A 15,711-nucleotide genomic window follows, 5' to 3' on the forward strand; every position below is an offset into this window, starting at 1 on the left:
TAAGTTGAAATGTATCAGAGTGCATCTACCTCTTTAACGAATGCACTGGACAGTGGATATATGTTTTATACTCTATGCCACCTCAGGGTGGACTAATGTGCTATAGAACCGTCTTGTTCACAAGATTTCCTTCTACATGTAGGAAACTTTTCCTGGGAATTGTTAATGCATCCCAGTGTTGAATGAGAATCCTAACCTCATTGTTGTTATTAAATGTCGACGAATCAAAAAGTTTGTGGAAGAAATATTCCTGGTGGATGATTTACTCATTGTACTAAACTGGAGCTGTTATATCGAGTGATGTCATTGTGTTGTTACAATTTAAGGAAGTTATAATTCTCCTGTATTATCGTATTGTGCTTCAGCTGCAAAGTGATGTTCTGTAAACTGTGTGCATCTGTTTTATACCTCCCAGCCATGCTACTGCTGCTCCAAGTGGAGACATATTGTGGTTCGATGGACATTCTCCTGTTAAACTGTACTGTGAAGGTTGTAAAAGAGAACGAATAATATAAATGATTTATATGTATTCTTTTTCTTTCATATAAAAATTTGCAGTCATTCTAGCTTAGCCAGTTGGTAATGGGCCACACTATTTTTATTTTTTTTTATGTATGCACCTAGTGAGTAAGCTACAGTTACAGCACGTCTTTACCTATGATGGATAGTGTTCACGTCATAATACTTGTATGGGAGTCAGCAGCAGAGATGCACTTTGCCTGCAGCAGCCCATGCTGGTATCTGTTCACCACTTGTTTATCCACGCACTGACTTGCTGGGGTGAGGCAGGCACAGCCATGCTACTGCTGTTGGAATGGAGTTAGTCATTACTGCAGTAGCATCTGCAGCGTGGTACAGACAGAGCAGAGACATGGCTTCCCCCAGTTGAGTGCAGTGCTTGCATGAATCACGGATGATTTTAATTTTTGTCTGTTTTAAATAAGGTGCATTGGTCTCCTATCCCAGTATGACAAATCGTTGACAGTGTAGAAACATTCCTGCCATTCAAATGGCTCAAATGGCTCTGAGCACTATGGGACTCAACTTCAGAGGTCATCAGTCCCCTAGAACTTAGAACTACTTAAACCTAACTAACCTAAGGACATCACACACATCCATGCCCGAGGCAGGATTCGAACCCGCGACCATAGCAGTCTCGCGGTTCCAGACTATAGCGCCTAGAACCGCACGGCCACTCCGACCAGTGTTCCTGCCATTACTTACTATAATCGTATAGTCTCAGACTCCTATAAAGTATCCATTGCCTTTAATATAGAATAAGACCCTCGCAGGGAAAAAGAAGCAAGAGCATATTGGGTGCAGTGTGGTAATTGTCAAACTATTGAGAGGTCAATGTAAATTGTTTAAATAATGTACTGTCGTGGTAGCTGCCGAACATCTACAGTCCTGTATTTAAATGTGTTCTTGAGATGTCTGTTGCTGAGATTTTATGGTGTTGATCGATCGATGTACAAAGTACGAATGCTAAGTCCGTCTCATGATGTCGCGTACCCCAAAGAGTGATTTGGGGGGGGGGGGGGGGGGGGAGACTGCTGGTGGAGGAGGGCAATTCCACCAATAGGATCATGCTGAAGGAGTGGGGGAGGAGAGGTGGGTATTTTGGGTCATAATTTATGATAATGTATTAGGTTAAAAGCATTTGATCATAAATTAGAATTGCGTAAACATAACTAAGAACACAACGGAGAGGCTAGTTTACATTAGGCTCAAAGTGTCTGGCAGGCATTTTCTTTACATATAATATCACATCCAAGGGAGGGGTTTGCTTACATTAGGATAGTTAAGCGAAATGCATTTGGTCATTAAATTGGCTCTAAATAAACGTTACTAAGAGCACAAGTTAAAAGTTTTGTTTACATTAGGGTCATGAATTATATTGTTTATTTATATTAGGCCGCTAGGCCTAGTGGCCAGTTTGTTTACATAAGGAGAACAATGCCCCTATTACGCCACAAACCGCTCTGCCCACAACTGACGTCTCTTCACAGAAAATAAGAGTTGGAAGCTGGCCCACGCTAATAGGTAGGATAGGAACGAACTGTGGCATATCAGAAGACAGAGTACAATGCTGGAGAAAGCTCGAGTGTTTCAAAGTACACTGCTCCACACACACACTGTTGAATGTAGACTTCTGCAGTAGATGACCCCTACCTGTTCTCATGCTGACTCAACAATGTCGTCAAGTACAAATACAGTGAGCGTGGGAACATAGAAATTGGTCTGTGTATAAATGGAAACATGTCACCCAGTCCACTGGATCACTTTTTTTTGTTACAAAGGTTAGTGGCTGTGTGTAGATACACCGTCCTCCAGGTGAAAGTTTTCTCGAAACATGCACCACGTCACAGATACATGACATTTTGGGCAGTATTACACTGTGGCGGATATTCATTTGGGCTTCCTTGAGACATGCCCAGTAATCAAAGGCACGATGAGAACAGTGGAGTGTGAACATTATTGCAGACCACTTGCATCCCTTCCTGCTTGATGTCTTTCTCAACTGGATGGCATGTTCCAGAACAATAACTGTATTAACAATATTTTCACAAGTCGCTAATCACCTGAAAGTCTCTCGGCACTTCAGAAAAAAATTATTACTTCGGCACCTCCGTGCACATGGCAGCCTCCTACAGTTGTTATCTGCTAGAGCTGTGTTTCTCAAAATTTTCTGGTTCCCAGCGCCCTTAACATATCCGACCCCTTCCGCCATTTCTTGTTCCATGTTAATTTTCACATGGTGATGATTGCATGGTATGTACCTATTAAAGGATTGTGAACGTAACTTAATTGATTTTTATTCATCCTTTCTGTATCCATTGCTGTTACTGAGAATGTCCAATACTGACACAGCTTAGCAGTATCCAGATACTGAGAATGCATGTGTGTTGTCTACGGGGCGACCATGATGGACTGCATTGAAATGTTTCTAAAAGTCAAGAAGTACGGCATCAACCTGACCATGCAGCTCTATGTATCTCATGAACAAATGGTGAAAACTGGGTTTTACGCAATCAGTATATGTGAAAACCATGTTGATTGCTGTATTTGTTTGATCTACTGCAAATCCTGAATACGCGAGCATAACATATTGTACATTACACAATTGTGCAAAAAATAAAAGTATTAATTTCAGTTAGAACGGCTTACTGGTCTGATCATCAGTTTTGCAATTGTTGATATAGGTATTGCGGTAGGGCAGTTGTGCAATGAACCAGAACTCTACCTGGGCATGAGGCTACAAATAGCAGCCGTCTGCCTTGAGCTTCGAAATCATCCAAATGGCGGAATTACATAACTCAGCAAATTCCAATATGCATAAAGTATTCTCCCATAAGCAATTTGAGGAAACTGTCTTGCAGCATGTGGAGCGGGATCCTTCAATCAGCACTCGTGCAATTGCACATAACGTGGGGACGAATCAGACGAATGTAAGAACAGTCCTTGGAGATCAATCATGTTCACCTCCTTCGCCAATTCAGAAGCATCTTTCATCCTAACCTAGATTTAGGGCTATCCTACAGACCAGTACGTCAACACAACCTAAATTCCAAAAATTTATGCAGGATGAAAAGTATTTAAACGGACAAACTCTGGGAGGTTGTAGGGGACATAAAAACAAATATTTTTCCCTAATGTCATTATTTCCTATAAGTATTATTTAAACCGGTGGAGGCCGTATTACGCTCTTCAATTGTTAGAGGCGGTATTACGATCTTCAGTTGTTAGAGGGCATATTAGGCACTTCAGTTGTAGGCAACCAGTCCACCAGTGTAGTAGTGCATAACATGGGGACGAATCAGACGAATGTAAGAACAGTCCTTGGAGATCAATTGTTACGTTCATTTCACTTGCAGCGTGTCCACAACCTGGAACCAGTTGATTATCCACCCAGAGCACAGTTTTCGCAATGGTACCTGGAACAGTGTGAAATGCATCCTACATTTCCATCATCTATGTTGTTTACCAATGAAGCAACGTTCGGGCGTGATGGAGTCTTCAACATGCACAATTGGCATGTTTGGAGTGAGGATAACCCACATGCCACAGTTACTAGCGCTCATCAAGTGCGGTTCTTCGTTAATGTGTGGGTCGGTGTTGTTAGGGACTGTTTAATTGGGCCGTATCTGCTACCTAGGCCATTAAATGGCAGGCACTATTACAATATTCTCGCCACAGCATTGCCAGAATTGCTGGAGGGCGTCCCGCTCCCTACAAGACAACGCATGTGGTTCCAACATGACGGGGCGCCGGCACATTTCAGTCGTCGTGTGCGTCGATTCCTGGACCGACGGCTCCCAGAAACGTGAATTGGCAGAGGTGGTCCTGTACCATAGCCTTCTCGATCCCCAGAAATGTCTCCTCTGGACTTTTTTGTGCGGGGGGAGATGAGCAACCTTGTTTACGCAACTCCTGTTGCATCAGAAGAGGATCTGGTTGCCCAGATAGTAGCAGCAGCAGGAACAATTCAGGATACTCCTGGGGTCTTTGCGCGTGTCAGACAGAACATGATCCAACGATGTAACCTTTGTTTACGTGTGAATGGAGGCATTTTTGAAAATCTACTTTTTAATTGAAATTGGGTTGTGTTAATGTGTTGCCTCTTGATCATTAAAAAAATGGAAAAGTGTTTGTTGGTTTAATTAATTTGCCGACAGAGAAATCTTGCTCTGTGTTGTGTACATACATCAGCGTAGTCAGCGCGTGCACAACTTTCACATTAGAGCGCGCCCCGCTATACACAACAGCGCAGGCGCAGCGCTCGTCCGTCTCCACACTATGAGATGGCATTGTCTTAGAGACGGACCAAATTCTGCTTCCGCCGATCTGCATATTAATATGTAACGCAGTCAATGAGATTGCTGCTAACGTAGAACCTTTTCTCCTCGCGGATCACATTCGCGCAGTGATACATGAACGCACGAGGTATTATAACGAGTGTACAGACCTCCGATTAGTCAGTCTGCATTAGTCTGTATCAGCCTGCATTAGTCTGTATTAGTCTGCATTAGTCTGTCCCAGTCTATAGTCAAGTTTCAGTTTGCCCCTAATAAGATTATCATATTCCTGTACATAACCATGAAGATAAATGAATAGACACTTTGTCAAGTATCAGAGATATGTGAGAATAAGATTAACGTACCAAGACCAAACAGCATCCAGAATCAAGTTACGTAATGTCTATGCTTTTTATTATTTTAATAAATGAGTGTGAAAATTAATCAAGTTCTGTTTAAAGTTGGTCACCGTCAGTCTGCTACTCTAAGCGTGCAAGTGGCATTTCTATTGTCTGACCCAACGGCAGAAGATAAATACGCCACGATAAGACCACGAGACATATTGCTGACACTCGCCTACTTCGTTAGAGCGACAAGTCAAATAATCTGATGGTGTGTGTACCGAAGGTCTTACAGTGCGCATGCCACACTCTGTCAGTTTAAATACTCCTCCTAGGAAAAAATGACATTGGGGAAAAATATTAGTTTTGATGTCCCCTAGAGTTTGTCGGTTTAAATACTTTTCACCCTGTATAAAAGCAAAACAGATCTTACCACCATTCCCTCGTCAAAGGCCTCTACACTATTGCGCTATTGGAAAGCCCATATCCGGGCCCAGTAGGCTGAACAAACTGCACTCTTTTGTGCTCACTGTGTCACTGCTGCAGCGGCTGTTGTTTCCTTTCGGCAGAGACGGTGCGCGAGCTGTTGATCCACGTGCCGGCGACAGTGAAGTCGGACCCGCCGGCGGGCAGCAGCCTCGTGGGCGAGTTGGGGAACGAGTCGGGCATGACGCCGCTCCACCTGGCCGCCTACTCGGGCAACGAGAACGTGGTGCGCCTGCTGCTCAACTCGGCAGGAGTCCAGGTCGACGCCGCCACCACTGAGAACGTGAGTTCACCCGCCGCTCCACCAGTCTGGACTACAGTTCAATTCCTTTATCTTGGCGTTTCGCGCATGCCCGCCCAGACGCGGGAGATTGCTGCGTTGCCAGTTGCACGTGCCAAGCAAACTTATGTTTAGGGGGGAGCGTGCAGTTTATGAAGTAAAGCCAACACGGCCACATTAAGCCTTTCGCTGCTACAAAGACGTGCTCCCCGCTTTCCGCGCTGTGCGCGATTTTGTCATCACTGCACTGCTCGCCTGTGCAGACACATGGTGTTCCGACTGCTTTGACACACTTATCATTCGATTTCACAGAAACTATTTGGCCCAAAAATTAGATTTTTACACATCTTCTTGATTCTTTCCCCCCATAAATGACTTAATTTTGTTTCAATATTCAACGCAGTTATTGTGCAGCATTAAATGTAGTAAACCACTGCACGAAATTTTGAAGAGTTTTCAGAGGTAAAAGTCCATAGCGTATACTTTCCATATGGTTGATTTCAGTTGCCACTAGAAATTTCAAAAAATTACATTCAAACGAATAAAATTCACGAAATAAGAAACTTCGATATTGTTTTTAAATAAAGAAAATATTAAGCATTAAATAAGGTTTGAACTCAGAACATTTCACGTAGCAGTCTAACACTTTAACCATTACACTAACGCAGCTCATCATTGAATATACTTCCTGGAGGACTTTAAGCTGAGACGCAAAATACTGACAAACACTGTTGGTATGACTATGAATTACTCACGTTTTGTCGGAGTACAATAGGAAATAAACAATTACAGCTGTTCTTTATTGCGAAAAAGCGGTTAGTGAGAATGATACAAACGCCTTTCCGTGCTATCGCCTGAATTAGGAGGCTTATTGCTTGTTTGATTTAACTAATTAATAGAATATGAAGCAATTGGTATACAGAATGCTTTTTGCAAACTTTCTATAAAAGAAATACTGCTATCAAGACATTGCTTTCGTTCAGTTATTTTATTTATGACTGAACGTTTCTAAAACTGAAGACACTCGTCCGTGCTCTGTACTGTAGTCGAGCTCTGGCAACGTCGTTCTCTGCTCATTGGCTGACTGTGTTTTGTGACGTCAGATGCGCAGAACGAACCTAAACTCGGCCACAGTCATAAATGACGGGGAGGCCTTCACGATGTCATCTGCACGGCTGGCACTCCCGCCTCTGCCTGTAACCAACGCACGATTTCTTTTTCAATGTTTGCAAAACACACTGTTTCATCCACAAACCCCATTGCCTTCCTACTAGTGTACTTTCCGAAGTACGAAATTTTTTCTGTGTAATTCAACTAGCTAATACCATGTTGCTGAATGAAACTGAGTTATAATTCAGCCTCCATGGACCATTCCAAAGTTAAACGTCAAACAACTGTCCACGAATGAAATTTTATTCACAGGTGGCACAGATTGTTCACCATATACCACTGTACGAGTTGCGTTCAGAATATAAAAGCACTCCGTCTTCAGGCCACAAGTGGCCCATCGGGACCATCCGACCGCCGTGTCATCCTCAGTTGAGGATGCGGATAGGAGGGGCGTGGGGTCAGCACACCGCTCTTCCGGTTGTTATGATGGTTTTCTTTGACCGGAGCCGCTACTATTCGGTCGAGTAGCTCCTCAATTGGCATCACGAGGCTGAGTGCACCCCGAAAAACGGCAACAGCGCATGTCGGCTGGATGGTCACCCATCCAAGTGCCGGCCACGCCCGACAGCGCTTAAATTCGGTGATCTAACGGGAACCGGTGTATCCACTGCGGCAAGGCCGTTGCCTTCAGAATATAACGGCAATCTTTTTTTGTCTGGAAACAGTTTCATTTATTCGTCCACATCAATACAACCCTACCGAAATAGTCTCCATACGCTTATACCAGCACTCTCTCCAATACCAGAAAGGCTTCTGGAGGTCTAACTTTGAGATGGTTTTTTTGCTTTCTCAACGACGTGTTTTCAATCTCAGCTAGGCATGTAAAAAGACGGCCCTGAATGGTTGTCCTTATTTTTACGACCTGTAAAAAGTCGCATAGACCGTTTTTGGCGAATACGAAGGATGGGACATCGTGATCATATTGTTTTTGGCCAAAAATTCACTAATAATCAATGAGGAATGAGCAGGTGCAATATTGTTGAGCATAAACCATAGATTGTTTTGCCACAAATTCGGGCGTGTCTCATTTCTTTTTTTTTCGGGTTGCTTCACGCAAGCCGTGTTGAACATGTAAACAGTACTGTTTATTGATCACATGATCTTGCGGCAACAACTCATGGTGGACTACGCTATTAAAATCAAAGAACATAATCAGCATAACTTAGACCATCGCACTTGCCAAGTTTTTTCAGACTTGACGACGTTCAGCGACTCATGCGCAACTTTCATTCCTTACTGTTTTTGTTCGAAATTCAACAGTTTTTGAACATATTTTTCTGTCGCAGTTTAATTGCCTTCATGGCATGATCCAATTGATATGCCAACATCATCAGCGACTTCTCTTATTGTGGTCTGACGATCGTTCACACTCATTTCTTAAACCTTTTCCAGGGTTTCATCCAGTCAACTTCAACGTTTTCACTATCTTATTCTAAATGCTTGTTTTGTTCTTAGTAGACTCAACGAAAGCAAGAGTTAAATTCTAAAAACTTTTCTACACTTCGTATCGCTCTTATAGCGAAATTTCATACTAGTTCTCTGATACACTTTTAAAAAATTACGAGGATTGGAACTTAAACAGTGGCAACTATTTATTCACAACCGATACAAAAGAGTTGCATGTTTTCACCTGTTACTGTCCTTCAAGCAGTCACCAGCGTTGTATAGAACCCGTCGCCAGCGATGCGGAAGGCGCAGTAAACCGTTAGCAGAGCCTGTTCTGTTGATGGTGTGAATGGAGTGGTCTACTGCATACCACTCCATTCGCACCATCAACAGAAGAGGCTTTGCTAACGGTATACTACGCCTTCCACATTGCTGGCAACGGGTTCTACACAACGCTGGTGACTACTCTGAACGACGTTAACAGGTGCAAACACGTAACTCTTTTGTATCGGTTGTGAATAAATAGTTGCCACTATTTAAGTTCCAACCCTTGTAGATAATCGCCGATACTACTACCACACACGTAATGTTTCTGACTTTGCAATTGACTTAATATTAGCTACAGCAGCTACTGCACAGTACATGTTTAACAACTCAACAACGAAAAGATAGCGTAACTGGTCTACTGTTGTTGTTGTTGCTGTTGTGGTCTTCAGTCCAGAGACTGGTTTGATGCAGCTCTCTATGCTACTCTATCCCGTGCAAGCTTCTTCATTTCCCAGTACCTACTGCAACCTTCATCCTTCTGAATCTGTTTAGTATATTCATCTCTTGGTCTCCCTCTAGGATTTCTACCCTCCACGCTGCCCTCCAATACTAAATTTGTGATCCCTTGATGTCTCAGAACATGTCCTACCAACCGATCTCCTCTTCTAGTCAAGTTGTGCCACAAATTCTCCCCAATTCTATTCAATACCTCCTCATTAGTTATGTGATCTACCCATCCAATCTTCTGGTTTAATAAAACTGGCGAAATTACAAAATCTGGCTTACTTTTTTTTAACACATCCCGTAATCAGAGAATCATGTACCAAACTGGTTGTTGTGGACAGTATATTCAGTATATTACAAAGCTGCTTCTACAGTCCTGCTGCCTTGCCATCATATAGATGTTGGGTGGTGTGACAACGGAAAACTGAAAATTTCTGCACTGCAACGTGTTCTCGGCACTCCTGAGAAGTGACGCCGATCGGCTCATGCCGGCACCAGCCAAGGCCGGAACGAGAGCAAACACTGCATGTTGTGAAAGCTTTGAAGCCACCCTTGTATCATTCTTCCTGAAAAATAGTGGCCCGTTCGGATAATGATAATGGGGATGGTAAACTAGACCACAGATAATTAATAATATTGAGATCTGGTGACTGTGGCAGATGCGACAGTCCATCCTCGTGCTCACAAAACCAATCCTGGCCTATGCGAGCTGTTTCAAACACAGCCACGTCGTCTTATGACACCGCATCATCACTGGGGTTCAAACAGTCTACCATGGGATGGATTACATCAGCCAAAATGGTCACATAGTCCTTGTCGGTAATGCTTCATTGCAGAGTAACCATGGGGCCCACAGAGTATCACGATATGACTGACCAAATCGTCACAGAACGTCCGCTATATTTTTTGGGACGTGAACTCGGCCAAAGTTGGAAACAGAATGAAACAAGACTGACCCGAGAAAATTACGTTCTTCCATTACTCCATGGTCCAGATTTTATGGCATCGGCAGCACGTTTTCCTGTTACATCACTGATGAGTGATTTTGGAATTTCATTTCGCCCTATAGGTCCCTTCTTCTTGAGTTCCATTTCATATCGTTTAGATGCTGACAGGGTTAGTGAGCACGACATTCAATTCTGCAATGACTTTTGCAGCTGTTGTCCTCTTATTTTTCGTCTCAGTGTTCTGAAATAACTGTCCGTCACAATCAGTCAACACAAAATTTCACCTGCTTTGTGACTTCTTCTTCCGCTTTCCCTGTAAGCGGTGCAGATCTTCGACGCGGTTCCCCTTGAGACACGAGACTTCGGCTGGGATGGTTACGGAAGCACCCACCATGCAAGCACCAACCATTTGCTCACGTTCGCATTTCTTTGGTCCCACATAATGCAGTCACCACTAGATACGACACTTTGTGAGCACGACTGACATTTGCAACTCATTGAGAACATTGCAGAGGCGCTGTTAGTTGTCAAATAGACAGTGCAACATGCAGGCTAAGCACGCCTCTTTATGTATATGCAGGAGGGCATTTCTGGCGGTGTTTCCATTTTTTTTTTCGTTCAACCGCTGTACATATTGTAGCTTACATTTACATTAAGTTATTGTTTCCTGTGACTCAGCCACAGATATACAGGGTGGTCCATTGATAGTGACCGGACCAAATATGTCACGAAATAAGCATCAAACGAAAAAACTACAAAGAACGAAACTCGTCTAGCTTGAAGGAGGAAACCAGATGGCGCTATGGTTGGCCTGCTAAATGGCTACTGCCTTTTTTAAAAATAGGAACCCCCATTTTTATTACATATTCGTGTAGCACGTAAGGAAATATGAATGTTTTACTTGGACCACTTTTTTTCGCTTTGTGATAGATGGCGCTGTAATAGTCGCAAACGTATAAGTACGTGGTATCGCGCAATATTCCACCAGTGCGGACGGTATTTGCTTCGTTACACATTACCCGTGTTAAAATGGTCCGTTTACCAATTGCGGTAAAAGTCGATATCATTTTGATGTATGGCTATTGTGATCAAAATGCCCAACGGGCGTGTGCTATGTATGCTGTTCGATATACTGGACGATATCATCCAAGCGTCCGGACCGTTCGACGGATAGTTGCGTTATTTAAGGAAACAGGAAGTGTTCAGCCACATGTGAAACGTCAACCACGACCTGCAACAAATTATGAAGCCCAAGTAGGTGTTTTAGCTGCTGTCGCCGCTAAACCGCACATCAGTAGCAGACAAACTGCGCGAGAATCGGGAATCTCAAAAACGTCAGTATTGTGAATGCTAAATCAACATCGAGTGCACCCGTACCATATTTCTATGCACCAGGAATTGCATGGCGATGGCTTTGAACGTCGTGTACAATTCTGCCATTAGGCACAAGAGAAATTACGGGACGATGATAGATTTTTTGCACGCGTTCTATTCAGCGACGAAGCGTCATTCGCCAACAGCGGTAACGTAAACCGGCATAATATGCACTATTGGGCAACGGAAAATCGACGATGGCTGCGACAAGTGGAACATCAGCGACCTTGGCGGGTTAATGTATGGTGCGGCATTATGGGAGGAAGGATAATTGGCCCCCATTCTATCGATGGCAATCTAAATGGTGCAATGTATGCTGTTTTCCTACGTAATGTTCTACCGATTTTGCTACAAGATGTTTCACTGCATGACAGAATGGCTATGTACTTCTAACATGATGGATGTCCGGCACATGGCTCGCGTGCGGTTGAAGCGGTATTGAATAGCATATTTCATGACAGGTGGATTGGTCATCGAAGCACCATACCGTGGCCCGGACGTTCACCGGATCTGACGTCCCCGGATTTCTTTCTGTGCGGAAGTTGAAAGATATTTTCTATCTTGATCCACTGACAACGCCTGACAACGTGCGTCAGCGCATTGTCAATGCATGTGCGAACATCACGGAAGGCGAACTATTCGCTGTTGAGAGGAATGTCGTTACACGTATTGCCAAATGCATTGAGGTTGACGGACATCATTTTTAACATTTATTACATTAATGTGGTGTTTACAGGTAATCACGCTGTAACAGCATGCGTTCTCAGAAATGATAAGTTCACAAAGGTACATGTATCACATTGGAACAACCGAAATAAAATGTTCAAACGTACCTACGTTCTCTATTTTAATTTAAAAAATCTACCTGTTAGCAACAGTTCGTCTATAATTGTGAGCCATACGTTTGTGATTATTACAGCGCCATCTATCACAAAGCAAAAGAAGTGGTCCAACTAAAATATTCATATTTCTTTACGTACTACACGAATATGTAATAAAAAATGGGGTTCCTATTTTTAAAAAAGCAGTGACATCCGTTTGACCTATGGCAGCGCCATCTAGCGGGCCAACCATAGCGCCACCTGGTTTCGCCCATCAACCTAGACAAGTTCCGTACTTTGTAGTTTTTTCGTTTGACGCTTATTTCGTGAGATGTTTGGCCCAGTCACGATCAATGGACCACCCTGCATAACGAACACGGCATGCTATCTGCACCATAAGTATCCTTAGATAATACCTGTAACCGAAGCTTACATCTGAACTGTGGCACTAGAAAGACATATATTCAAGCAAGTAACTGTAGAATATGTCAACTTTGACATTCACAGTTGTTTTAGTGTACTTGCTCTGCGCCTCGTGAGAGGTTTCTTCTACGTTTGTTAATACGTCTCTTTATTGTGGTCTGCAGTCTGAAGACTGGTTTGCTGCAGATCACTAGCTAGTCTATACGTCTCTGCATACTGTCCAACTTAGCTGGCTTACTACTGTCAAGCTACAATTTTTACCCGTTACGCTTCCTATCATTATTAAAACTGGCGATTCCTCGGTGCCCCAACACATGTCCTGTCACCTGATCCATTCTTTTAGTCAAGTTTTGCTATAATTTTTTTTCTCCAAAATTCTATTCAGTACCATCTCATTAGTTAGGTGACCCACCCATCCAACCTGCAGAATTGTCCTGTAGCACCACACTTTGATAGCTTGTACTTTCTAAGTGTCAGCACTGCTTTATTGTTCACGCTTCACTTCCGTACGAGGCTACATTCCAGGCAAATACCCCCAGAACAGGTTTCCTAGCTCTTAAATTTATATTCTATCTTAAGCGGCTTATCATTTCCAGAATCGCATTCCATGCTACTGCCACTCTGCATTTTACATCCTCTCTACTGTGGCTATCGTAACACATTTTGTTGCCTAAATGACGAAACTCGTCAATTACTTCTAGTACAGGGTAATTCAAAAAGAATACCACAACTTTAAAAATGTGTATTTAATGAAAGAAACATAATATAACCTTCTGTTATACATCATTACAAAGAGTATTTAAAAAGGTTTTTTTCACTCAAAAACAAGTTCAGAGATGTTCAATATGGCCCTCTCCATACACTCGAGCAATATCAAGCCGATACTCCAACTCGTTCCACACTCTGTAGCATATCAGGCGTAACAGTTTGGATAGCTACTGTTATTTCTCGTTTCAAATCATCAATGGTGGCTGGGAGAGGTGGCCGAAATACCATATCCTTAACATACCCCCATAAGAAAAAAACGCAGGGGCTAAGATCAGGGCTTCTTGGAGGCCAGTGATGAAGTGCTCTGTCACGGGCTGCCTGGCGGCCGATCCATCGCCTCGGGCAGTTGACGTTCAGGTTTCATAACCAACCTTTTTCGTAGGACTCTCTATACAGTTGATTGTGGAATTTGTAGCTCTCTGCTAGCTCTGCGAGTCGTTTTTCCTGGGCTGCGAACAAATGCTTGCTGGATGCGTGCTACATTTTCATCACTCGTTCTCAGCCGTCCAGAACTTTTCCCTTTGCACAAACACCCATTCTCTGTAAACTGTTTATACCAACGTTTAATACACCACCTATCAGGAGGTTTAACACCATTCTTCGTTCGAAATGTACGCTGAACAACTGTCGTCGATTCACTTCTGCCGTACTCAATAACACAAAAAGCTTTCTGTTGAGCGGTCGCCATCTTAGCGTCAACTGACGCTGACGCCTAGTCAACAGCGCCTCAAGCGAACAAATGTACAACTAAATGAAACTTTATAGCTCCCTTAATTCGCCGACAGATAGTGCTTAGCTCTGCCTTTTGTCGTTGCAGAGTTTTAAATTCCTAAAGTTGTGGCATTCTTTTTGAATCACCCTGTATATCACTTTATAATCTAATTGTCTCGGCATTGTCTTATTTAATTCTACTACATTCCATTACCCTAGTTTTTGATGTTCGTGCTGCGACCACTTTTTAAGTCACTATCCACTCCCTTCAACTCATCTTCCAAGTCCTTTGCAGAGTCTGACAGAATTTCAGTGCCATCGCCACACCTCGAAGTTCTTGTTTCTTCACCCTGAACAGCGAAGACATTGGTGTTACCAGCATAAGCTGCTTTCAGTGAATGGTGACATGTTCTCCCTCTCACATGTTGTTGTTGTCCGAAGACTGGTTTGATGCAGCTCTCCTTGCTATTCTATCCTGTGCAAGCCTCATAATCTCCGAGTAACTACTGAAACCTACATCCTTCTGAATCTGCGTACTGTATTCATCTCCTGGTCTCCCTCTACGATTTTTACCCCCCGCACTTAACTTCCAATACTAAATTCGTGATCCTTGATATCTCAGAATGTATCCTATTAACTGGTCATTTCTTATAGTCAGGTTGTGCCACATTTATTTTCTTATCAGTTCTATTCAGACCTTCTCATTAGTTATGAGATCCACCTACCCGATGTTCCCCATTCTTCTGTGGTAACACATTTCAAAAGCTTCTATTCTCTTTTTTGTCTGAACTGTTTATCGTCCGTGTTTCACTGCTACACGTGGCTACACACCGTACAGCTATTTTCAAAAAAGATTTCCTATCACTTAAATCTGTGTTCTGTGTTAATAAATTTATCTTTTTCAGAATCGCTTTTCTTGCCATTGACAGTCTCCTCGACCATCAGTTATTTTGCTGCCCAAATAGCAAAACTCACCTACTACTTTAAATGTGTCATTTCATAATCTAATTCCCTCAGTATCACCTCATTTAATTCTACTACATTCAGTTATCTTTGTTTTGTTTTTGTTGATATTCATCTTTATCGTCTTTTCAAGACACCGTCCATTCCGTTCAGCTGCTCTTCCAACTCCTGTACTTCCTCTTACAGAATTAGAATGTCATCGGCAAACCTCAAAGTTTTTATTTCTTCCCCCCGAAATTAAATTACTACTTCAAATTTCTCTTCTGTGTGCTTTGCTGCTTGCTCAATGTAGACATTGAATAACGTCGGGGAGACGCTAAATAGAACTCCGTCTGCTCTCTTCTCAACCACTGCTTCCTTTTTATGCCCCTCGACACTTATAATTACCGTCTGGTTTCTGTACGTAAAAAGCCTTTCACTCCCTGTATTTTACCCCTACTACCTTCAGAATTTCAGAGAGAGTATTCGAGCCAA

At 42.8% G+C, this 15,711-nt stretch overlaps 1 protein-coding gene across 1 annotated transcript in view; it reads left to right on the top strand.

The window, feature by feature from the left end:
- LOC124803453 (serine/threonine-protein phosphatase 6 regulatory ankyrin repeat subunit A) overlaps positions 1–15,711 on the top strand; it is a 446,739-nt gene that overhangs the window by 227,013 nt on the left and 204,015 nt on the right. The window contains exon 12 of the mRNA XM_047264641.1: positions 5,707–5,906. Within this exon, the coding sequence (XP_047120597.1) occupies positions 5,707–5,906 (200 nt within the window). The remainder of the gene's footprint in view (positions 1–5,706; positions 5,907–15,711) is intronic.

The sequence above is a fragment of the Schistocerca piceifrons genome, chromosome 6 (genome assembly GCF_021461385.2).
Source record: "Schistocerca piceifrons isolate TAMUIC-IGC-003096 chromosome 6, iqSchPice1.1, whole genome shotgun sequence".
Classification (NCBI taxonomy): Eukaryota; Metazoa; Arthropoda; class Insecta; order Orthoptera; family Acrididae; genus Schistocerca; species Schistocerca piceifrons.